At 36.9% G+C, this 24,487-nt stretch overlaps 1 protein-coding gene across 7 annotated transcripts in view; it reads left to right on the top strand.

The window, feature by feature from the left end:
* Positions 1-24,487, top strand: part of LOC106876178 (DNA repair protein RAD50) — a 94,547-nt gene that overhangs the window by 17,631 nt on the left and 52,429 nt on the right. For all 7 annotated transcript variants that reach the window (XM_014924614.2, XM_014924609.2, XM_014924612.2 and 4 more), the window contains 12 exons: positions 2,894-2,962; positions 5,326-5,415; positions 7,209-7,269; positions 8,122-8,199; positions 10,384-10,460; positions 13,249-13,350; positions 14,121-14,190; positions 17,081-17,181; positions 18,748-18,852; positions 19,665-19,766; positions 21,415-21,527; positions 23,169-23,267. In XM_014924614.2, the coding sequence (XP_014780100.1) occupies positions 2,894-2,962; positions 5,326-5,415; positions 7,209-7,269; positions 8,122-8,199; positions 10,384-10,460; positions 13,249-13,350; positions 14,121-14,190; positions 17,081-17,181; positions 18,748-18,852; positions 19,665-19,766; positions 21,415-21,527; positions 23,169-23,267 (1,067 nt within the window). The remainder of the gene's footprint in view (positions 1-2,893; positions 2,963-5,325; positions 5,416-7,208; positions 7,270-8,121; positions 8,200-10,383; positions 10,461-13,248; positions 13,351-14,120; positions 14,191-17,080; positions 17,182-18,747; positions 18,853-19,664; positions 19,767-21,414; positions 21,528-23,168; positions 23,268-24,487) is intronic.

The following is a 24,487-nucleotide window of genomic DNA, read 5'->3' as shown; positions in this document are numbered from 1 at the left end:
GGAAGAGGGAGGGAAGTGATGATTTAGAAAAGAAGGACTAAGGGGAAGAGGGGAAGAAATAAAAAGAAGAGGAGGCATTCAATAGAAAAAGGAAGAGGATGGTCAAAATTAATGCTTGTAATTGTGTCATCACACACAAAAGCATTTGCATTGTCTTCAGGTTAAATACTATCCAGATATTGTATTGAAATTTGATATGTGGCTAGCCAACTTAGTGGGCTTTACTTTTATTGATGTACTGAAAAGATAGGTGGTTTACATAATGTCTTTTGAAAACACCATTGCATAACCCAGTGTAATTTTTATTTTCAGTTAGGTTATGTTGAAGTGTTGCTGTGACTTCTACCTCATATATGTCAGAGTTTATCATATATGCCTGGTCAATAGAGCAAGCTTCAAGTTCTTGACAGTTACAATTGGGAGTGGGCTCTTGGTGATGCTTACAACAATAATGTTCTTCATATTGGGGCAGCATAATTTGTGTGTCTTAAAAATCTTCCTGTATTTGTGGTTTGTTGGGAAATGCTTATCTAAAAGACAGGAATTTCTTGTCTACATTAGTTTTAACATTAAAGGAAAACGGGGAGTGAACCATATTATTTTTCCAGGTCTATTTTTATGATTCATATTTTTACTTGGAAGGTTGTAATATATGTTATCTTTGAAACTGCTGTTAGCTAAGATATTGTTATAGTAGGAGGCTGCCTTATTAAATATTTCTTTAGAAGAAGAGTGATTGGATATCCTACTACTAATGTTAGCTATCAGGTTTTTAAACACTACAGTAGGGTGACAGGACTGTATACGTGGGAGAGTTTCTTGTTTGGCTTATGATATGGTTTATAAGAGCAGGAGTTTAGATCTAAGGAAACATCTAAAAAATCAACTTTTGACAGATTAGTATTTACAGTGATTTTGAGGCCTATTTGTCTAAAGGTATTAAGAGCAATGTGAGATGATATGTTTTGCATTTTGTTCAAGAACACAATGCAATCACCTTGTTTGGAATTATTGAACCCACAATTTTGCAATCATGAATGCAACACCCAACCCACTAGGCCATATCATCATCATCATCATCATCGTATAACGTTCGTTTTCCATGCTAGCATGGGTTGGACGATTTGACTGAGGACTGGTGAAACCGGATGGCAACACCAGGCTCCAATCTAATTTGGCAGAGTTTCTACAGCTGGATGCCCTTCCTAACGCCAACCACTCAGAGAGTGTAGTGGGTGCTTTTACGTGTCACCCGCACGAAAACGGCCACGCTCGAAATGGTGTCTTTTATGTGCCACCCGCACAAGCCAGTCCAGGGGCACTGGCAACGATCTCACTCGAAAATCCTACGGGAGCCAGTCAGGCGGTACTGGCAACGGCCACGCTCAAAATGGTGCATCTCATGTGCCACCCGCACAAGAGCCAGTCCAGGGGCACTGGCAACGATCTTACTTGGCTTGCCGGGTCTTCTCACGCACAGCACATTTCCAAAGGTCTCGGTCAGTAGTCATCGCCTCCGTGAGGCCCAATGTACGAAGGTCTTGCCTCACCACCTCAGCCCAGGTCTTCCTGGGCCTACCTCTTCCACGGGTTCCCTCAACTGTTAGGGTGTGGCACTTTTTCACGCCATATGCCCATATATATAATTAAAATTAGCACAAATCATAAAGACACACTGGGCATCTAACCTGTTTAGAATAGGAGTCAAAGCCCCAATAAACCACTAATAACACTGAAAATATGACAGAAAATCAGAATGCCAGCAGATTTTAACGTGACGTGTTTTGAATTTTTTCTCTCAGTAAGTCGTACTGATGAGAGTTAAGGCCAGACAGACATAACTTGAAATCATGGTACATGAATATCCGAGTGGCATTATCTACAATGGTATGTTTTAATTCTTTAACTGTTCGCTGCTTAATGTTGTTTTCTGTCATATTTTCAGTGTTATTGGTAGTTTATTGGGGCTTTCTAAACAGGTTAGATGCCCAGTGTGTCCTTATGCTTAGTGCTAATTTTAATTTTATAGTTATTTGATACCTGTAACCACCTGTATTATTGCTGTTATTATTATCAATCTCTTATGTTCACCGGAGATAATATTAACAATAATAATATCTTTATGGATGTTCACATCTGAATATTCACTCCTTTTATATATGTGTATATATATATATATATATATATATATATATATACACACACACAAATAGTGTGTGTTTGTATATAGTTATATCTTTCATTAACATCAGTGAAAAACTGATGCTTTTTGAATGAAATGCACTAAGATAGACACTTTCTAGTCATTCTCTCCGAAGAAACACACTGAACCAGTGATTAATCATCCAAACATTATTTTCTCTTAAATCCTATTGGCAGCGAGTTAATCCTTTCAAGTCTCTATTATTTGGCAGCAATATCTAATGGTTAATATATATATGGACTGCACTAATTATAAATGATTAGTTAATCTACTCTGTACACCATTGCTTACAACACTAAAGAACAGCTACTACCTGACTATTTTAATTGTAAATATCATCCTAAATATATGAGCCTTTGACAGTCCATCGCTGATAATTGCAAAGAATAATCTGAACTATATGCAATGCATTGTAAGAGAGTTGCTAACAGGAAAGACATCTGGCTATAAATCACTGTTTTAAAAAAAGAACCATGATGAGTATGATTAGAAAACAACCATTAGTGCCTGTTGGACTGCTTTAAAAGGTAAAAATAGTCTGAAAACATTTGCTGTTGTATTGAGTCAAGAATGATTAAAAGACAATGATCTGTATTGTTTCAATGATCTCGCTGCTGATCACATTCTGAACACCTGCTTTTACTGACTTATAAAATAAATTGTGATAAATCTCATGTTTAATTCTCTCAGGATGCTTCCATAAAAGAAAAGAAAACAGAACTAAAGTATCTGAAAGAACACAAAGAAAAAGTCACAAAAGTAAGTTTAAAACTTCCTCTTTGTTTATTATTATTATTATGCTTTTAGTAGGTGTTGTATCTTTTGCTTAAAGGTTTATATTTCATTTCTTCATTCAAAGTTGATCATTTACGAGTTGGAGTTTCTTGTTATGTGAAATTCTTCAGGTGATAAAAGGAATAATCTTTTTGTTAGCAGATTGATTGTACATAGTGAGAAACACTGTAAATCATCAGCTTTGAACAATTAAATAAACTTCACTGCATATATGAGTACTCTTGTTTGTACATCTAAATGTGTTTTTTTTTTGTGTGTATATTGTGTGTTTTTGCATGTCCATTAATGGTAATTAGTGGCAAAAATGTATTCAAAACTGGTTGTATAGTGTAAATTATTTCATTTAGTTAGCTGAAACAATATGGCTGAAATGTCGAGTTTCCACAAACAAAGCTGTATCTATTTTGAATGTAGAAACAAATGTAGCAGTATTTGTTGAAAAGTTTCGGCCAGTTTGGTTTTGGCTGACTGAAATAAATTACATTCATTCCTCTCCCTATTCTTCTATCTTGCAAGTTACTCGGCAACCTTACTAGTGCGGGTGACACAAAAAAAAGCACCTTATTGATATTAAGAAGGGCATCCTGTTGTAGAACCATGCCGAAGCTGACATTGGAGCCTAAAGTGGCCTCACAACTCACTGGATCCTGTCAAACTGTCCACCCATGCAAGCATGGAAAGTGAATGTTAAATTATGATGATGATTATACTTATATTTGATTTAATCAAGTTTTAGCTTCTTCTGTATTTGCAAATATTCTTGTTCCTTATACAAGTTTTATCATTGTCATCATTACCATCACTGCTGCTATTTATATTGCTTGTACATCTGCTTTTCCATGCTGGCATGGGTTGTATTCTTTGTTATATTTGGAATAACATCTCATAGGTGTGTGTAGCCTTTTGTTTGTGTCAGTATTTATGTTTATGAAAAACTGATATTGTGTCAAAAATGATTTGGCAAAAATAGTTTGATAAGCACCAAACTAAAATAAGTATTTTATGATCAGCTAAATCCAAAAGGTGGATTCACCTTATGGCTACAGGCCAGTAACTGAAAGTGTTAACATTTCTGAATACAAGGGTATCATCATTATCAACATTTAATGTCTTGTTTTCTATGCCGACATGGGTTGGACAGCTTGAAAGGAACTAGCAAGGCCAGGGGCTACTCCTGGTTTCATAGTCTGTTTTGGTTTGGTTTCTACAGCTGGATACCATTCCTAATGCCAACAACTCTACAGAGTGCACTGGGTGCTTTTTATGTGGCACCATCACCAGTGCTTTTTACATGGCACCAGCACCCACACCAATGCTTTTTATGTGACACCTTGCTTTTAGGATCTCAATTCTGATGTGCTAAGCAAACCTTCTTGAATACAACAATGTTCCACGCATCTTGGTTCTCTGTCATCTCCATTGTAAGGATCAGCATTTTGAGATTAGCCTTCATTACTTCATTTCATCTCTTGCTGGGTCTCCCTCTTTCACAACTTCCCTCCACTTTAAGTGAATGGTACTCATTTATGCAATTGTTCTCATCCATCCACATCACATGACCAAACCAACAGTCTCCTCTCTTTCACACTGCATATAATTCCTTTTATGCCCAACTACTCTTTTAATACACCAGTGCTGACACACATGTAGACTGACATCACATGTCCAATAGAGCATACCAGCTTCATTTCTCCCCAGCCTTCACATGCCCTCTGTATTCAGGGCCCCACGTCTCGCTACCATGCAGCATTACAGTTTGTACACATGCATCATACAGTCTTACCTTCACTCAGGTAATTAGTTCTTGATTATTTTAAATCATTTAGTAACCTTTGATACTGCTGTCTATTGGTACTAACAGTTGTTTCTTAGCCTTGAAGATAAAGATCCTTAAAAAAAAAAATTCATGTATTATCTTAGCTTTTCCCTCATGAATGCTGGTGCCACGCAGAAAACACCCAGTCCACTCTGCAAAGTGGTTGGTGTAGAAGCAATCCCAAAATAGACAGTGGAGCTTGGTGCAGGCTTCTAGCTTACCAGCTCCTGTATACCATCCAACTCATGCCAGCACAGAAGGCCGATGTTATATGATGATGATGAACTTTACTAGTCCTACCTGGGTCCCCAATCTTCCCACAACAACCACAATAAGCTGCAGAGTATAGAAAACAGTGCATTAAGTGTAATATGGTGTACACAAGTGGAATTCTGTATGCAATAGGGATGATGGTGGTTTCCAAAAGCTAAAGAATCGTCTGAAAATATTCTTCTGTTTAGTTAAATTTATTAATTAATTACCTTTTTAAGTTTGTTTTTTTTTCTTTTAGTTCGAAAATGACAAATCAGAACTGGAAGGTAGGTATGCAGCTTCCAAGGATTTAGTGAAGAAAATGATGGAAGAGCTAGAACCAATTAAAGTAAGTGTTTTATTTATTTATTTATTTTAATTATTTTACATTTTCTGATTAGAAGTTTCAGGCTAAGAAATTTGTTTTGCAATTAAGTGGTTTTTCAGTTCAATCCTATTGTATGATATTTTAAGAAAGTGCCTTTACCATTTATTTGGATTTACTCGAGCCATGTGAGTAAATATTGGTTGATAGAAACTGTAGGGAAGCCCATTGGATGGATCATATCTGATTTTGGTGATATACTTAGCCCCTTAGCATTTGGCTTACTCTGTCAAATTTAATGCTTATTTATTCACATTGTTTTGAATTAATCATTCATTATCTTTGAGATTTTGATAGCGTAATTGTATATTTTTAGAATGACATTGTAGAGTAGTTGTGATAGGTTGGATCTGGTCAGTTTGACCATAAAACATGGTAGAATATTTGGGCCAGATATGGCCGGTTTAAATGCTAAAGGGTTAAACCATTGTCTAATTTAACTCCTGTACGATGCCCTTTGATGCCTATAACTATGTTCACTCTCTGCAAGCATTAGGACCAGGTTTCTAGTCTAAGAATGACCCATGAGTTGGGCTTTCTTTCTCTCTTTCTTTTTACTGTTTCGGATGATCTTCAAAAAACGTTTTTGACTCTGTCCTTCCTTCTTAAACTACCATAGTTTCTCAAGCACAAAGTCATCTTAAGTGTAATACAATCTTCAGTTATTGTACTTAAATATCTGCAATATATTTTATCCTATTACCTTCTTTATGCGAGTATAACTTATCACCCTGTAATTTTGACCCTGATGTTTTGTACTGAATTTCTCACATTGTAACATGTAAATATAGTAAACCATACAAATATATCCATGTATTTTTGAACTTTTGACAATGGAAGTTAATGGCCATATGCATTTGCCTTGTTGGATTCCAGCTGTAGGGATTCACTATGTATTACAGTGGAACCTTGGTTTGTGAACACCTCTCATCACAAACAAATCAGTTTATGAACAATTTATCAAACATAAAATGTCTTGGGTGATAAATGGTGTCTTGAGTAACGAACACACAAGCCAGCAGCAACAGTTGACAATGCACTGGGAATATCAGTGGGAGAGTGTGAGTTACTGTCTAGCTTTCTCTCAATGTACATCATTGCTTGAATTTGCTGTGATTTCTCTTGAGTTTCCTATGGGAAAAATAGTTTTAGTTTACCAATATTTTGGATGGTGAACAACTTTCAGGAATGAACTAAATTTGTAAACAAGGTTCCACTGTATTTGGGCAGCACATTTAATTCTATATCTTTTAGATTTTTCATCTTAATTATCGGTGCAGATGTGGCTGTGTGGTAAGAAGCTTACTGTCCAAGCATGTGGTTTTGGGTTCTGTCTCACTGCATGATACCTTGGACGAGTGTCTTCTACTATGGCTCCAGGCAGGCTGTGAGTGGATTTGGTAGATGAAAACTGAAAGAATACATTCTTGTGTGTATGCTTATATATATGCATAAATGTGTGTGTGCATGTATATGTATTAATGTCTACTTGCTCTGTCCTTCATTTCCAATTTTCTGTGAAAACATGTCTGATCATGTGGAAATATTACCTTACTTGGAAACAGGTGAGGGTTGGCAACAAGAAAAAAATCCACCTGACCTGTGCAAGCATGGAAAAGTAGATGTTGAGATGACAATGTGTATTAGATTGCTTGAGAAAGTTACACGAGATAGATCTCAGTTTTATCACATAGGTGATTTATCTATGAGATATTGATCCTCTCTATAGGTTACTTATAAAATTTGTATATTTTCAGGAGAAAATCCATGGCATCAATGTACGTTCTGAAGAAATGTACAAACTAAGGAATGATATTGGTAGGTTTTCATATATATTTGAGAATTTGGTCTTATGTTCTCATATTTCATGTGCAATTATTACTCATCTGATTTGGTAAATTCATAAGTGTTATCAAGCTACCGTTGTCCAAGTATACTTAGAGATTGGCTTATAAGTTAAAAATTTACTTTCAAAATTTTTTTATTACACCTTCTTTCCCCCCTTTAAGATGATGAATGTAATTTATACTTATCTATAATTTTTCCTTTTACATATTATTTTTACTTTATTATCATCACCATTATTTTAATGTCCACTCTCTTCTTGCATGGGTCAGGCAGAATTTATTGAGGCTGACAGAAACTGATCAAAGCCTGTTATATATATGTGTGTGTGCTTGTTTTGATGCTCACATGTAAGTGAGCATCACTATCATACAATAATGTTTGTTTCCAGTCTTCTTTGAAAAACATATCTGGCCATAGGAAATATTATGTTGTTTGGCAACAGGAAGGACATCTGGCTGTAGAAAATCTGCCTCCACAAATTTTGTCTGGCCCATGCAAGCCTGGAAAAGTGGATGTTAAATGATGGTTATTTGAGCATCAGACAAATACTGCGTAATTGTCCTTGCTCTATGCATTCTGGGTTCAAATCCTACTGAGATTCATAAAGTTTGGGACTACATTGTTAAATGTATCCCTCTTTTTCTGTAAGCTGGTGGGGTGGATGTGATTTGAGAGAGATTTGGTTGCTAATTCTAGTAAGTTACACAGTTACATAAAAGTTTATTGTTTTTAGTATTTTTGTAAAATAATATTCCAAGTTGTTCAAGATGCAGGAAAAAGAAGAAAAAAAGACTTGATTTTTATTTCTGGCTCCATTTTTAGAGGTTGTCCAAACTGAAAGAAAGCACTTACAGATATCTGTTGAGGAATTAAGAAAAAATATTGAAACTGAATTTGAAGGTAAGTTCATAATATTTCCAGGTCAGTTCAAATCAAGCAACCTTGTACTCATGGCTGTTCCAGTCATGACTATTTTATCATAATTTCAGGCATTGTGTATCTAGAACTATATTGTCCAATGTGCTCTTTCTGTTAAAGATGGTGTGGTGTCATTTGAGGGATATTCCTTATTTGACTTCTAGTAGGGTGGAAGATCATGTAGAAACTTCTTCATTGGCTTGACTTGGTTTAGTTGTTATACATGTTGTAATGTTTATCCAACTACAGAAACTGTGATAGCTACAGATACAATTTTGGGCACCTGTGTCAGTGGAGCGCTAACAGCACCATCCGAGCATGATCATTGCCAGAGTAGCTGTCTGGTTCCCGTGCCGGTGGCACCATTTGAGCATGATCGTTACCAGCGTTGCCTTACTGACACGAAAAAAACATTCGAACGAGGTCGTTGCCAGTGCCGCTGGACTGGCTCCTGTGCAGGTGGCACGTAAAAATCACCATTTGAGCATGGCCGTTGCCAGTACTGCCTGACTGGCACGTAAAATCACCCACTACATTCTCGGAGTGGTTGGCGTTAGGAAGGGCATTCAGCTATAGAAACTCTGCCAGATCAGATCGGAGCCTGGTGCAGCCATCTGGTTTGCCAGTCTTCAGTCAGATCGTCCAACCCATACTAGCATGGAAAGCAGACGTTAAATGATGATGATGACGATGATAGGTGCATTTTGTGATGGTTTGAGGTGTCTCTTCTAATGTGAAGGAACATACATTAACAATGAGTTCTCAACATTTCTTTAAAATCTTCATGCAATATCAATGAAATAAATAGATCTTATTTTTAATAGTAATGTATGTAGCATAAATGTTATTAAGCCTTAGCATTTAAACCAGCTATATCCAACCCAAATATTCCACCATTTTCATGTTGAAAGTGGCCACATCTGGCCTCTCATATCAACCCTACAATATCATTCTAAAGATAAACAGTCACATCATAGAAGTCTCAATTTTATGAGATAATACATGATTAATTCAAAACAATGGGATTAAATAAGCATTATGTTTGACAGAGTAATGTGAATGCTAAAAGGTTAATATCTGATTTTGTGGCAGTGGTGATTGATTTTATCATAAGCCCAACACCTCTTATTGTGACTCTAATAGATTTTAATGCAATGCATGGATCTTATTCTGACAGTAGAGTTTTAAGGAGCTTTGATTACTATTTCTAGTAGTCAGGGCAGCCATGTTGAGGATTCCTTATTCATTCACTATAAGCTTGCTTCTTGTAAAATGAGTAGTTGCCAATATAACTATGAAATGTGCTCATCTTACTATGACTCATCTTACACAGCTGACAAACATGCTTTACTTAGTTTTCTTGATTGAATGAGTAACAGGAGCAATGATGACCAGTGGCTGCTTCATGCTCTTGCATGATGAGGCTGGGGTCATCCCAGGTTAGTGGTTCTAGAGACATCATCATGCTTAAAGCCGACCAGATCCACCAGTGCTCTCCATCGCTGGTGGTTCTGTGTCAGCTCCTCTGCATTGACAAGGTGATGTGAAGCCTCTGGAGATCTTCCCCATTCGTGTCCACCCATCTGGTGCAGGGCTAACCATGAGGCCTCTTCCAGTCGCAGCTGCTGAGTTGAATGAGAGTAAAGCCCTGTTAGGATGGATGATCTAGCAGGAGATAGAGGACATGTCCATACCAGTGCATGCAACAGATCGCTATGAGGTGGGAGGCTTTGAACTGATACATGTGCACATCTAGTTCTTTATTGAAAACATGATGGTACCATCTAATGTTCTCGATGGTTCTTAGGGCTCTGCTATCGAAGCCCTTGAGTCTCTTTGCCCAGGTCTTTGTGAGGGGCCATGTTTCTGCTCCATAGAGGAGAATGTAGAGAGCTGATGCATTGTAGATGTGGAGCCTCATCTTTTGTTAACTTACTTTAACAGTCTATTTCTCTCTCATTTAAAAACAAATAGATATGAAATAGTTGATAAATAGATAAATTAATATTAATTATAATTATTTACTTTAATTAGGTAAACAATCAGATGCATATGTAAGTTTTGTTAACCAGTCAGCTATAAAGTGAGAGTGGAACTTGTTTTCTATTAAGTATGAGAAATCAATCTTCAGCCCTTAGCATTATAAATTTGTTTCTGTTCTTACAGGAAGCACTGCTGAGTTGCAGACAATGATAAATAAATTTGAAGACAACTTGCAAGAAAAAGAAGACTCTCTTTCAGAGGTAATCATTGCTATTGCTTCTCAGCTAGTATTCATTATTTCTGTGGCAGGATTTAAACTTGGAACCAAGAAGGGTGGTGCATCACACTATAGAGTCCTTTCTTCTATAGGCACATGGTTGAAATTTTGTGGGATGGGGCTGGTTGATTGCATCAATCCCAGTGCTCAACTGGTACTTACTTTATTACCTCCAAAAGGATGAAAGGCAAAATCAACCCCCGGTAGAATTTGAATTCAGTATGTAAAGATTGCTGAAATACTGCTAAGCATTTTGTCTGGCGTACTAACAATTCTGCCAGCTCACCATCTTATTATATAACATAGACTATACAATTTGATCTGAAAGCAGGTGTTTTTGGTTACATTACGGCTGTTAAGAAATAACCAAGTTAAATCACAATTGTTGGTCAAACAAACATTCTCTCTGCATATATTTACTGATATATATAATTAATTCATTTTCTGCATAGTGTATAAGTATCTAATTACTCTTTTATTGATTGGACTACAATCATACTCAGATACTACATTCAAGTGTTTAGTCACTCATATTGACCCCAAAGTTGCAAGACATAAAAGGACACATAATCAACACTGGTTTTTAGATCTGTAGACATAAAAACATATACATCATGTGTAAGGACTTTCGAGTGAGATCGTTGCTAGTGCCCCTGGACTGGCTCTTGTGCGGGTGGCACATAAAATACACCATTTTGAGCGTGGCCGTTGCCAGTACCGCCTGACTGGCCTTCGTGTCGGTGGCACGTAAAAACACCCACTACACTCTCGGAGTGGTTGGCGTTAGGAAGGGCATCCAGCTGTAGAAACTCTGCCAAATCAGATTGGAGCCTGGTGTAGCCATCTGGTTTCACCAGTCCTCAGTCAAATCGTCCAACCCATGCTAGCATGGAAAGCGGACATTAAACGATGATCATCATCATCATCATGTAAAGACAGAGAAACAAGCATATACACACGTATGATGAGCTTCTTTCATTTTCTGTCTACCAAATCCATTTACAAGGTTATGGTAGAAGACACTTGCCTAAGGTGTCACGCAGTGGGACTGAACCAAAAACCACGTAGTTGGGAAGCAAACTATAACCACAATGACACACATATACAATGAGTTTTGCTGTTTGTGACTATCAAATTCCACTTGCATTGTGTTGGTCAACCTAAGGTTAGAGTAGAAGACATTTTCCCAAATTGCCACCTCTTAAGTCTTACATAGAGGATACTGAATATTTATTCATATGGTCTGATGGAAGTGTATATAATGACTTTACTAAAGTTAATGAGTCCCAAATAAGTTGAAATAGTGATATTTTGAAAGCATAGACAACCAAGTAATTGTGTCCCAGACAACCAGGTGAGAAATAAGTGCTTCATATCTTCTCAGTGGCAATTATGTACTGCTCAGATTCTTAAATCCATCTCATTCTAAAAAGGTTTCATACAGTAGCAACTCTCTAGTGATGATGGAACATTTGTTGGTTTACAGTTTAATTCCTTTTGTGGCTCAAGCTACATGCAATAGGCAATAGACCCTATACAGAGGAAGCTTTGTCTCTCATTCACTTAATGATTCAGAAACTTGGAACAAGCACCAGCCTCATAGATCTTTGAGATTCCTAATACTTATCAGACCAGTACACACTGTTTATTGGGGGGCAGTGTTGAGTTCCAAACTTATTTTACAATAAGTTTTTCTTGTACGAAATTTTAACTCTTTATATTTTACAATGTTTAGTTTCCCCACTTTTTGATTCTAAGCTCAAATCCTGCTAGGGCTGAACATAGATTTCATCACTCAGGACTGATATAGATAGTAGCATCAATAATATACTGGTCCTTATATTCAGTTAACTATAACTTTTTTTTTTTAAATTGACCATGTGTCTATGTAAGAAATCATTGTTGTTGTGGAGAATAACTTGCATTGTATTGCATTTATAATTAAGATGTTTAATTCTTAGCAGTCAAGTCCAGGAGATATAAGAGTGCTGGAATAAATCATCATTATCATCATCATTTTAATCATTGTTTAACCCTTTGAAATTTACATTATTCTGTCAAAAGTAATGCTTGTTTATTCACATTATTTTGAATTAATCATACGTTATTTTCCAGCTTTGATGAGGTAACCGTTCATTTTTAGAATGATATTGTAAGGTTGGTTTGAAAAGCCAGATCTGGTCAGTTTGAACATAAAACAGGTAGACTATTTTGACTTGATGTGACCTATTTAAATGCTAAAGGGTTAATGTCTATATTGCATACTGGCATGAGTTGGCCAGTTTGACAGGGTCTGATGGGCCCAAATACTGCATCATGCTTCAATGTCTGCTTCGGTATGGTTTCTACAGCTGGATGCACTTCCTAACACCCTCTACTTTACAGCATGTACCAGGTGCTTTTTTTGTGCCACCAGCACCAGTGAGGTTGCAAAACTATGAACACCAGGCTGGGAATAGAATGTGCAACTTCATGCCAAGAGATAGAGAAGGGTCCCTTCTTTTATGTTATGAATTCAAATCCTGCCCTGGCTACCTTTGCCTTTCATCCCTCCTGGGCCAAATAAATTAGTTCCAAGCATGCACTTTCGTCATTTCCCACTTTTACAAATTTCTAACTTTGTGTCAGTGTATGAAATCATAATAGTGGTGAGCACTATACAGGAAAGGTAAGCGCCATGTGAATTGTGTTTGAGTCCTTGCACTTTTTTCACTTTGTTAATGTTATTAGGAATGATAAAAACTTATTTTTAAAATGTTCATATTTTTCAGTTTAATAAGAAACTCGACAAACTTGCAAATGAGAATGAAGGTTATGAACAAGAAAAATCCATTTTGTTGGTGGAGGTTGGCAAACTGGACCAAGAAGCTGCAGTAAGTTTTAAGGCAGACATTATCAATATTATTTCCTCTTTATAGGGCGGTGAACTGGCATACCAGGCAAAATGCTTAACAGTATTTCATCCATATTCATGTTCTGAGTTCAAATTCTGCTGAGGTCAACTTTGCCTTTCATCCTTTTGGGATTGATAAAATAAGTACCAGTTGAGCACTGGGGTCGATGTAATCAATATAACCCTTCCCCCGAAATTGTTGGCCTTGTGCCAAAATTCGAAACTAATATTATTTCCTCTTCATGCAATGTCCCACCCAAGTTCTTATAGTGTTTGTATTAGCTGCTCATGTCTTATGAGTCATTAAAATAGGGACCTTTTTTCGTTTGTGGTGAGTGATTTGATGGGAATTTGGCTGTTATATATAGCAAGTTGAACGACCATGTAGCAGCTTCCTTTTGGTTTGTATGTGCTTTATATGTAGTGAACTGGAGCAACATAAAATAAAGTGTCTTGCTCAAGAACACAATACTCAGCCTAGTCTGGGAATCAAACTCACTACCTCAAATACTACAAAGAAAATGCTTTGTAGTATTTGTCCTGGCTCTTTACAATCTGCATTGAAATCCTGTCGCAGTCAATTTTGCTTTACCTCCCTACACCTAGTCAATAAAATAAGTAACAGTCAAATACTTGTGTTGATGATATCAACCAACCACTACTCCTTAAAGTTGCTGGCCTTGAGCCTAAATCAGAAACCATTGTTATATTTGTTTTTGTTTTGTTTTTTTATCAATCTTGCTATTTCAGAACAATGAAGAAAATATACAAAGCCGTACAGATTTGGTCATGCAACTGGCTACAAAATATAACATTGATGGTGAGAACATTTTTCCTTCTATTTGCTTCACATTCATTTTTACCATATTGGAATACAAAAAAAAATTGGCATTGTCCCGAGGGGTTTTAGTTGAACAAATTGACCCTAGGACAAATTTTTTGAAGCCTAGTACTTATTCTATTGGTTCCCTTTTTGCTAAACTGCTAAGTTACTGGGAATAAACACAGACAGACACACACACACACAGGGCTTCTTTCAGTTTCCATCTACCAAATCCACTCATAAGGCTTTGGTTGGTCTGAGGCTATAGTAGAAGACACTTGCCCAAAATGTTGTGCAGTGAGACTGAATCTGGAACCATGTTAAGAAGCAACTTCTTACCACACAATCCTTACCTCATGCTAATAGTGGGAGTTAGAAATTTTTATTGTTGTATGTTGAGTTGCAAAACATGTATCTACTAAGCGCTATTACTAGTGCAGCTGTTAGACCATGTCTTTAAATATGGGACATAAATAAGCAGGAGATGAATTTGAAGAAACAGATAAGCAAAGAAAGAGACAGAGTGATGGACAAAATGCCTTGCTGCATTTGTCCCTGGTTTTAATGTTTTGAGTTCTGATCCCGCCAAAATTAACTTTGCTGTTCATTCTTGTAGAGTAAAAAAAAACAAGCCAAAATGAAGTATAGGTGCAATAGTGGCTGTGTGGTAAGTAGCTTGTTTACCAACCACATGGTTCCAGGTTCAGTCCCTCTGCATGGCACCTTGGGCAAGTGTCTTCTACTATAGCCTCGGGCCGACCAAAGCCTTGTGAGTGGATTTGGTAGACAGAAACTGAAAGAAGCCCGTTGTATATATATATGTGTGTGTGTGTGTGTTTGTGTCTGTCCCCCCACCATCACTTGACAACCGTTGTTGGTATGTTCACGTCCCCGTAACTTAGCGGTTCGGCAAAAGAGACTGATAGAATAAGTACTAGGCTTACAAAGAATAAGTCCTGGGGTTGATTTGTTCGACTAATGGCGGTGCTCCAGCATGGCTGCAGTCAAATGACTGAAACAAGTAAAAGAATATCTGTAAAATTGAGATTAATATAATCATCTGTCCTCTCTTCCTTAAATATATGGTCTTGTCCTTTGTTGGAAATCATTATTGCACTCAGACATTTTTATTTTGATAATTTATAAAATAATAATTAGTACTGTTGTTATTGATTTTTCCAGTTTGTCGGCACACTTCATCATCATCATCATCATCATCATCATCACCTTCAGTTAACATCCATTCTCCATGCTAACATGGGTTGGATGGTTTGACAGGAGTTGGCCAGCTGGAGAGATGCCCTGGAGACATTTGTCTGTTTTGGATGATCTAAGGCTGGATGCCTTTCCTAATACCAACCACTTTACAGTGTGTGCTGGGTGCTTTTTATGTGGCACTGGCATGAGTGTTATTATGTAGCACTGGCACAGGTGCTTTTATGTGGTACCTGTGCTGATGAGCCCTCCAGACTAGGATCTCTCAGCTGAGAGAGAGATGTTGGGGACATGGGAGGGGATGGCCAGCAATTTTGGGAAGAGAGGGCAAGTTAATTACATTGTCTCTGGTACTTGACTGGTATTTTATTTTATTGGTCCAAAAAGGATTAGCGACAAAGTTGGCCTCAGAAGAATTTGAATTCAGAATGTAAGGAGCTGGAAGAAAACCTCTAAATATTTTGTTTGACATGCTAACAATTTTGTTAGCTCACTGTCTTCAGTAATGATAATAATTCTTTCTAATATAGGTACAAGGCCTGAAATTTGAAGAGAGGGGGCTAGTTAATTACATTAACTCTAGTTCTCAACTAGTACTTATTTCATTGACCCTGAAAGGACGAAAGGCCAAGTCAACCTTAGTGGGATTTGAACTCAAAATGTAAAGGTGGAAGAAATGCTGCTAAACATTTTGTCCAGCATGCTAACAATTCTGCCAGCTCATCACCTTAATAATTATAATAATTTTTTCACCTATGGGTACAAGGCTTGAAATTTTATTGGGATAGGACCAGTTGATCACATTGACTCTAGTTCTCAACTAATACATTTTTTATTGACTCCATAATGTTGTGACTTGGATTCGACTCTTGCTACAAGTTCACCTGGAAGAGGTTATTCTTTATAATGGTATTCTAGGCAGAAATTTTGGACGCAGAAAGTACAGAGCTGGATTAGATGCAGCAAAGCATTCCATTTAATGTTCTCGTGATTCCATGAAAACCACTGCCATGGAATGGTACTTAGTGATCCTGAAAGGATGGAAATAAAGTTGACATCAGTAGGATTTGATGTTAGAATGCACAGAGCTGGAACAAATACCCACTAGGCATTTAGTCTGATACTCTAAGAACACTGCCTGTTTGTTTTATTATGCTTGCTCAGTGACTGGATGAAGTAGAGTTCTGAGTCTTGCTAGGGATGTATTTTTTAGTTAGAGACCTACCTGCCTTTTATTTCACTCAGCTGTTATCAAGCAGAATTAATTAATAATATCCTCCTCCTCGCTGCCGTCACTGCAGTTATGATGATGATGATGATGTTGGTAAGATCACAAATTTGCTTTAACATTAGTCAACTGAATTTATTTTAGTTATGCCAAGTTATGTATTTTGTATTGTCTCTTGCATATAAACTACTTAGCAGAAACTGTATCAGCAATTGTGTGTGTGTGTGTGTTTATATTCCATTTTGCATGACACCACTTGTGCAAAATGGTGATTTTGTCTTTATATTCCCTGCAAACACTACTTCCTGTGGCTTTGAGCTTTGTACTCACGTGTATGACCTTAGTCAGCTGTAAAGTACTGCCTTAATAAATCTCCTTCCAACCCATGCCCATATAAAACAAGCTTAAAACAAATGAACAAATACTGTTGTTAAATTCTTTCAGACTTTGATAAGAATACCATTGACAACAAGACCACAAAATGTTTTATAGAGAAGTTAAATAACACCCATCAACAATTGATGTCTGATATCAAAATAGAAAAGGTATGTATTCATTGTATATTTTTGTGTATTCATGTGTGCTTTGTTCAATGATTTTGACCTCTATCAGCTAGTTGTGAGTTCTGACATATCTGACCCTAGATACTGAGCTTTGTACTCACGTATATGACCTTAGTCAGTGGTTTTCGTATGGTCCATTGTGATGTGCTTATTCATTGAGAGGGCATCTAGATACACTGCAGATTTTAAATAATGCTATTTAATCCTTTAAATCTGCAAATACGCTTTAGCAGGTGTGATTCCATTTGACTATACTCTTAGAAGATGCAAAAGTGACTGGCAATATAGTTTTGTGTTTGTAGCTGAAAATAACACTGTTTCTGTCAAATGGTTAGCTGTAATGACAAAACCATGTGGCCACCTTCTTTTTGCATCTTCCAAGAGTATAATAATCTTTTCTACAAATTTGGGGGAGGGGCTAGTTGATTACATCGATCTTAGTGCTCAACTGGCACTTATTTCATCAACCCTGAAAGCGTGAAAGGCAAAGTTAACCTCAGTGGAATTTGAACTCAGAACGTAAAGTTGGACAAAATGCTGCTAAGCATTTTGCCCAGTGTGCTAATAATTCTAGCAGCTCACTGCCTTTCCCAGGGGTGTATAGTCAAATGAAATCATACCTGCTAAAGCATACTTGTAGGTTCAGAAGGTCAAAGCTTTAGAATTGCCATACTAATACCAGAGTGTTTCAGAAAACTTGTTATTCATAATTTTGCTCTTCACAAGTAGGTTATTATAATATAAGGTAAGCAGTAATTTTCGTTATTTTTTCTAAATTTTTAATTTCAAGTTGCTTTTACTTCATACTTTCTATATGAATTGCATTCGTAATTTTGTCATATTTGATCTCCAGTGAGCCTTTAAGTCATGAAGTTTTAAGAACTACTGACCTATGTACTCATGGATTTGATCTAGATATTGGCCTCTCTGTGCTAATGTATCTTATCTGTACTAATCTGTTATGTATACACTATGACTGGGAAAAGACAGGATGGTCATGGTCAGAAGACCTTTGATAAGTTTAATGAGGGTGAAACTTGGTGTTAAACGATATCAACATTGTCAAAACTGAGTCCAACTCTTACAACTATTATGTTGTGCTCACAGAATGAACTTTTTTAATTGTTCTTTTTATTGACAGAAGTGTGTTTCTTTTTTTTATTATACTTGAAAAAGATGTAAAGTAGAAAGTTAGCTCTTTGTTGAAGTTGAGTCTGTTAACATCCCATCAATGGGTAGGTGAAGCTCAAAGTCAACAAGAGATTTTCATAGTGTGATTGCTTATTTTTAGAATGATGTAGGATAGGTGTGAGAGGCCAGCTCTGGCCAATTTTAACACAAAACTAGTAGAATATTTATGCTTGGATAAGACCAGTTTGAATGCTAGAGGGTTAAATTACATAAAGCTGAGATTTTGGGTGTATTTTATTTATTGACTACTCAAGATAAATTAAAATGCTAGGGCTAAACTGATAAAATTCCTGGGTTTTTTTTTTGTTTTTGTTTTCTCCCCTACCTCCAATTAAAACGTGTTAATTCTTCAAATAGAAAAGATTTGAAGAGAATGAGCAACGTATACAGCAAGAAATGGATGGAGTTAAAGAAAAAAAGGTTCAACTTGAACAGAGAATTAAGATGGAAGAAGAAATAACGGTAAGAAATATGTTGACTTAGTTATTGTTTTATTGTTGTTCACTTTCCTATATTCCCCTTCTTGTAACTTGAAGGGGCACCCTGACACATCTTTACCACTGTTTTCTTTCTTTTCCAACTGGGGTAACTGTCTTCCTACATCAAAACACCTGTATATATCTGTCTTCCTACTTCAAGACACCTGTTCCTGTCCATCTATCATGCGTTGGTCTCTCATCACCTAGCAATAGCCACCTAATTCGATACTACTGTTCCTCCTTCAGTCAAGGAGTTCTTGTCTTGCAACTCAGTGAGTGACTTCACATAAATAGCACCTTGTTCAGTGGTTGACAAAAGAAGAGCATTCAACCTTAGAAACCATGTCAAAGCAGACATTGGAGTGTTTGGTACAGTCGTCTGGCACACCAGCTCCTGATGAATCCTCTAACCCAGTGGTTCTCAACCATATTTCCCTATGGACCCCTTTGATTCTTATTTTATGCTAATGGACTTCCATAGCCATTTGATGTGTATAAAAAAAACATCTTCCTGTATTTTTATAATTGAATATTAAGAATTCTATAAAAAAAATTAAGAATTATGTGTAATAAATTGATTATGCTTCTACAATACACAAAATATTTTAACAAATCTTATAGCCACCACCACCCTCCCCAGGGTCACATGGAGCCCTCTTGAGAACCACTGGTCTAGCCCATGCCAGCATGGAAAATAGACTTTAAATGATGATGAGAGTTTATGTTACAGTCATTCTGCTGCAGCCTTGCTGGTATGTAGATGAGTTCTGACAAATGTGCATGTTTTATTTCCAGAAAAAGAACATAGCAGAAATTCAAAAATGTGAGTATGCCCTGCAACAAATGGAAAGTTCTGCCAAATACCTTGATGAAATCTCTGCTGATTTGAAGTCTGCTGTAAGCTACATTACAACTTTAATTTTCTTTCTTAATTTTATTATAAATTTTGCAGCAATAGGGCTATGCTTGTCCCCTTTTTGAGAGGTTGTTAAACTAAAGGATCAAGATCATTAGGTGATATTGCATTACTAAGCCTCACTTGACCTGATCAAATGTAACCAATGAAAGAATCATTCACCTGGGATTTTGACCCTGGCCAGCCTAAGGGACATGATCTAAGATTTAAGGTTCAAATATGTTTCCCTTTTTTTGTTGTATTTAAGGAGAGTCATTACACCAATATTAATAACATGGGGATTTTGACCCTGAACAGTCAAAAGGACATGATGTTGATCAAAGATTTAAGGCTCAAATATGTTTCCATTTTTTTTGTTGTGTCTACAGAGGGTCATTACGCCAATATTAATAATGTGGGATTTTGACCCTGGCCAGCCTAAGCAACATGGTATTGATCTAAGATTTAAGGCTCAATTATGTTACCTTTTTTTTGTTGTGTCAGCACTTTATACAGCTGTCCTCATCCATATGCATCACAGTCTTCTTCTTGCATACTACATTTGATTCTTCTTATTAATTTTTCTCTCAACATATTTGTGCTTTGTCATTCATCCACACTTAACGTTAAATATCCAGTAGAACATGCTAACATAATTTCTTTCTAGTCTTTTCAAATCCTTTACATTCAAGGCTCATGTCTTACTACTATGCAACTTTGCAATTCTAACATAAACATTACAATATATGAGTGGATTCTTTCAGTTTCCTTTTACCAGATCTATTTATAAGGCTTTGGTCAGCCTCGGGCCATAGTAGAAGACACTTGCCTAAGGTACCACGCAGTAAGACTGAACCCAAAACCGTATGTTTGAAAAGCAAACTTCATAATCACACAGCTGTATTTGTGCCTTCCCACAAATTTCTGACTGTCCTATATTAAAAATTAGGTCTTAGAACAGGTACACTGTACCCTGGTTAGTTGTAAGAGGTAACTAAAAGGGTTGGCATCAGAAAGGGTATCTGGCTGTAAAATACTGCCATAGAAAGCCTCTATAATTCATGCCAGCAAAAAGATGACTAATGATTCTTCAGCTTCATCATCATCATCATCATCATCATCGTTTAACGTCCGCTTTCCATGCTAGCATGGGTTGGACGATTTGACTGAGGGACTGGTGAAGCCAGATGGCTACACCAGGCTCCAATCAGATTTGGCAGAGTTTCTACAGCTGGATGCCCTTCCTAACGCCAACCACTCCGAGAGTGTAGTGGGTGCTTTTACGTGTCACCTGCACAAAGGCCAGTCAGGCGGTACTGGCAACGGCCACGCTCAAAATGGTGTATTTTATGTGCCACCTGCACAAGAGCCAGTCCAGTGGCACTGGCAACGATCTCGCTCGAAAATCCTTACACATGTCACGGGCACAAGTGCCAGAAAGGCGACGCTGGGCACAGGTGCTATCCCGATTTCGCTTTCGCTTGCCCCAATAAGTTTTCGCAAGCTGAGTTTCATGTCCCATGAAGGAGACGACGTTGGCACAGCTTAGAAGCAAGTATTGTTTAAGCTTTACATAATATATTGTAAAATGTATTACTTTATCTGATTAGTATTTCAATAATGCATTTCTGTTCTGTTGTGTTAATAAAGGAGAAATCATTGAAAGCTACTGAGGAATCCATCAATGTTGCTGAACTAAAGAAAGAAATTCAGAATATGTCTCAGGAGAAGAAAACTCTGGAGGAACAATTTGATGAACTTGAGTATGTAATTATTTAATTTAATTTTGTGATATTGCAATTCTCAAATAATATCATCATTGGTTACAAATTTCCAATTTGCCAATTAGTGGTTTGTTCACTGAAAGTAATAGTGGCAAGGTAAACTTGGTAAACTTTTAAGAGCACTGATTTTTTTTCTTCATCTTTTGGGCTGTTGTTTACATCTTCTTCAAAATAAAGTGAAAGGTACAAATGAGCATGCAATCTCACATGGATTTGTGTGTGAGTGTACCTATTGTAGAAAAGATTATTATTGTTGTTGTTCAACAGTTTCATATGAACTTCTACTGCCGTATCCAGTATACTTTCACATTCCTGAGGTGTGTGCAGCATTGTCTTTTAAGAGAGTAGAATTGCTGTTTGTATACTCTCTTGTATAATTGTAGTGTTTCTAGTTTACTTGAGTGTTTCATCTGTTTGTTGTGTAGAATATGTGGCATGTGATTTCTGTCATTTTTGGGGGTTCAGTAGTGATTGCATATAGTTTTTGTTAGCAGCAGTAGCACTGATGTGTCATTGAAGACTACCTATTTATATTTACTAATAACTATGTCATCATCGTTCATCATTGTCATTTAACAGCCATTTCTCATTGCATGGGTTAGACAGAATTTATTGAGGCAGATTTTCTACAGCTGGACGCCCTTCTTGTCACCAACCCTTAGGTGAGGGTTGGTAACAGGTAATATTTTTCCATGACCAGATATATCTCAGAAGATTAAAAATGAAGGACAATACTTGCATGACAGTGATACCCTCTTACAACTATCATGTAATGTCATGACAAGGAGATAGTAATGTACACACTGGGCTTTCACACAATCTCCATCTACCAGATCCACTCACTAGGCTTTGGTTGGCCCATGACTATTGTAGAAGACATTTAGCCAAATTCCCATGCACTTTTGGCAATTAAATTTGTTAATTCCCTCCACGCCTTCCTTTTGATTAACTATTTTAAGTATGTGTTTAGGTCAAAATTAGCCCTTAGTAAACAGCATTTAATTTTGGAGTGTGGAGTACCCACCACTCATGATCACCACCTGCTGCAGGCCCCTCCACTATTCCTAACATGCTTACCTACACACACTCCAATTTTCCTCACCATTACTTACTACAGTCACCTCTTCCCTTCTCTAAACATCTCCCCTTAAACTCTTATGGAACATCCTCCTCCTTTCGCCTTTCTTTTCCTACTGGGGTGGCCAAGTATCTCCTCTATAGAAAGACACATATCTATCCTTTTATTATGCTTCAATCTCTCAACTGGCAAAAAGCCACCACCCTCAAATCCACTCCCTCTCCCAGCTGAGAAGTCTTTGTTTTGCAAGATTTTTGGCAACCCTGCTGGTGATGGTGCTACGTCAAAAGCACCAGTGCTGGTGCCACATAAAAAGCATCCAGTACACTCTACAAAGTGATGGGCATTAGAAAGGGCATCCAGCTGTAGAAACCATACCAAAGCAGACAATGAAATCTAGCTTGCCTATCTCTTGTCAAAGTGTCCAACCCATGCCAGCAGAGAAGATAGACATTAAATGATGATGAGGTATCACTTCTAACCATATAATTGTTATTGTCATTAATTTGTTAAATTCTGATGTTTTCAGTATCTCTTTTCAGTGGTCTTCTAAAAAAGCTGCATCAACATTCTACTGTACAGACTCAGATCAGTATGTTAGACAAAGAGAAAACTACAAAAGAAGAACAAATTAAAAAATGGTATGAACTGTGTTTTCTAGCATGGAACTTTTTCTCATGACTGACTTAATTCACCCTTTTGTCATCATATTTCTGTTGTTATACATTACACTTGTTTCAATTAATTTTGAAAATAACGAAGAATTTATTAAAATAACTTTTTCATCATGAAGCCAGCATTTGGAACATAAATTAACATGAAATTTTAATGGAAGGTTTTAATTCAGATCACTTTGAAACAAAAAGTTTGTATCTTAGGACTAAGGTGGATTGGTATCAAAAGGATTCGATACGTTACACAATGGTTACACACTGGGCACAGTCATTCTAGGCTTTTTGTTTCCACTGTTTTGACATTTTAGAACCTATTTGTTTGAAGTAATTATTTGTACAGTTGGATACTCCCTCTATCACTATCGGCTAAGCTAAAATCTCTACTAAGTGTTAAGTTAGACCCCTTCCTATCACTTTCACCCAGGACTGAAATCTAGCAAGCTGGCACAAGAAAGGCTATCTGTGTTGATCACCAGCACAGCACTGGATGAATTTAAGACTGTAGTTAGTGGTAGTACAGTACCTGTCTTTGCACTTACTTCAAACTAATAAAGTTACTGACTCTGGAAGTGTTCCCTGTGTTACCATTAAATAATGCTTGCAAAAGCAAGTCCCTGTCTTCGTCAGATTCTTTAATCTGTGTGTATATGTTTATACGTAAATATATATTATATATATAGGAGAATTTACGAAAAAAACAACAACAGATGAGGACAGGTGGTGTAAACAACAAAAGGATGTATTAGTTTAACGCTCGGGAATAGAGAAAGTCTTTAACGTTTCAAGCTACGCTCGTCAACAGAAAGAATAAGGAGAAAAACACGGAGAAAAAAAATTTGAATGTTGTGGTCAGTGATCTATCTTTTATATATATGTATATGATGAACTCTCTTGTTGGAGACAATGTGTAAGCATTCAGCTTTTGCCAAACAGCCTGCACAAATGATTTGTTTGTAGTGATCAAATGTTTGTGCCTCACATTATCTCACTCTCTCCATCCAAATGATGTTGTTTGAACAGGTGCACTGTCAAGTGTTGAAGTGATCTCAGAGCAACATGAGATAAAGTGTTTTGCTCAAGAGCACAACATAACACCCGGTCTAGGAATTAAAATCATGATTTCATGATTGTGAGTACAACCCCCTATCCACTAAACCATGTGCCCTTGTGTATATATGTATGTATGT

The sequence above is a fragment of the Octopus bimaculoides genome, chromosome 1 (genome assembly GCF_001194135.2).
Source record: "Octopus bimaculoides isolate UCB-OBI-ISO-001 chromosome 1, ASM119413v2, whole genome shotgun sequence".
Lineage (NCBI taxonomy): Eukaryota > Metazoa > Mollusca > Cephalopoda > Octopoda > Octopodidae > Octopus > Octopus bimaculoides.
Note: the sequence above shows the minus strand (reverse complement) of the source record. Positions and strands in the feature narration are given on the sequence as shown.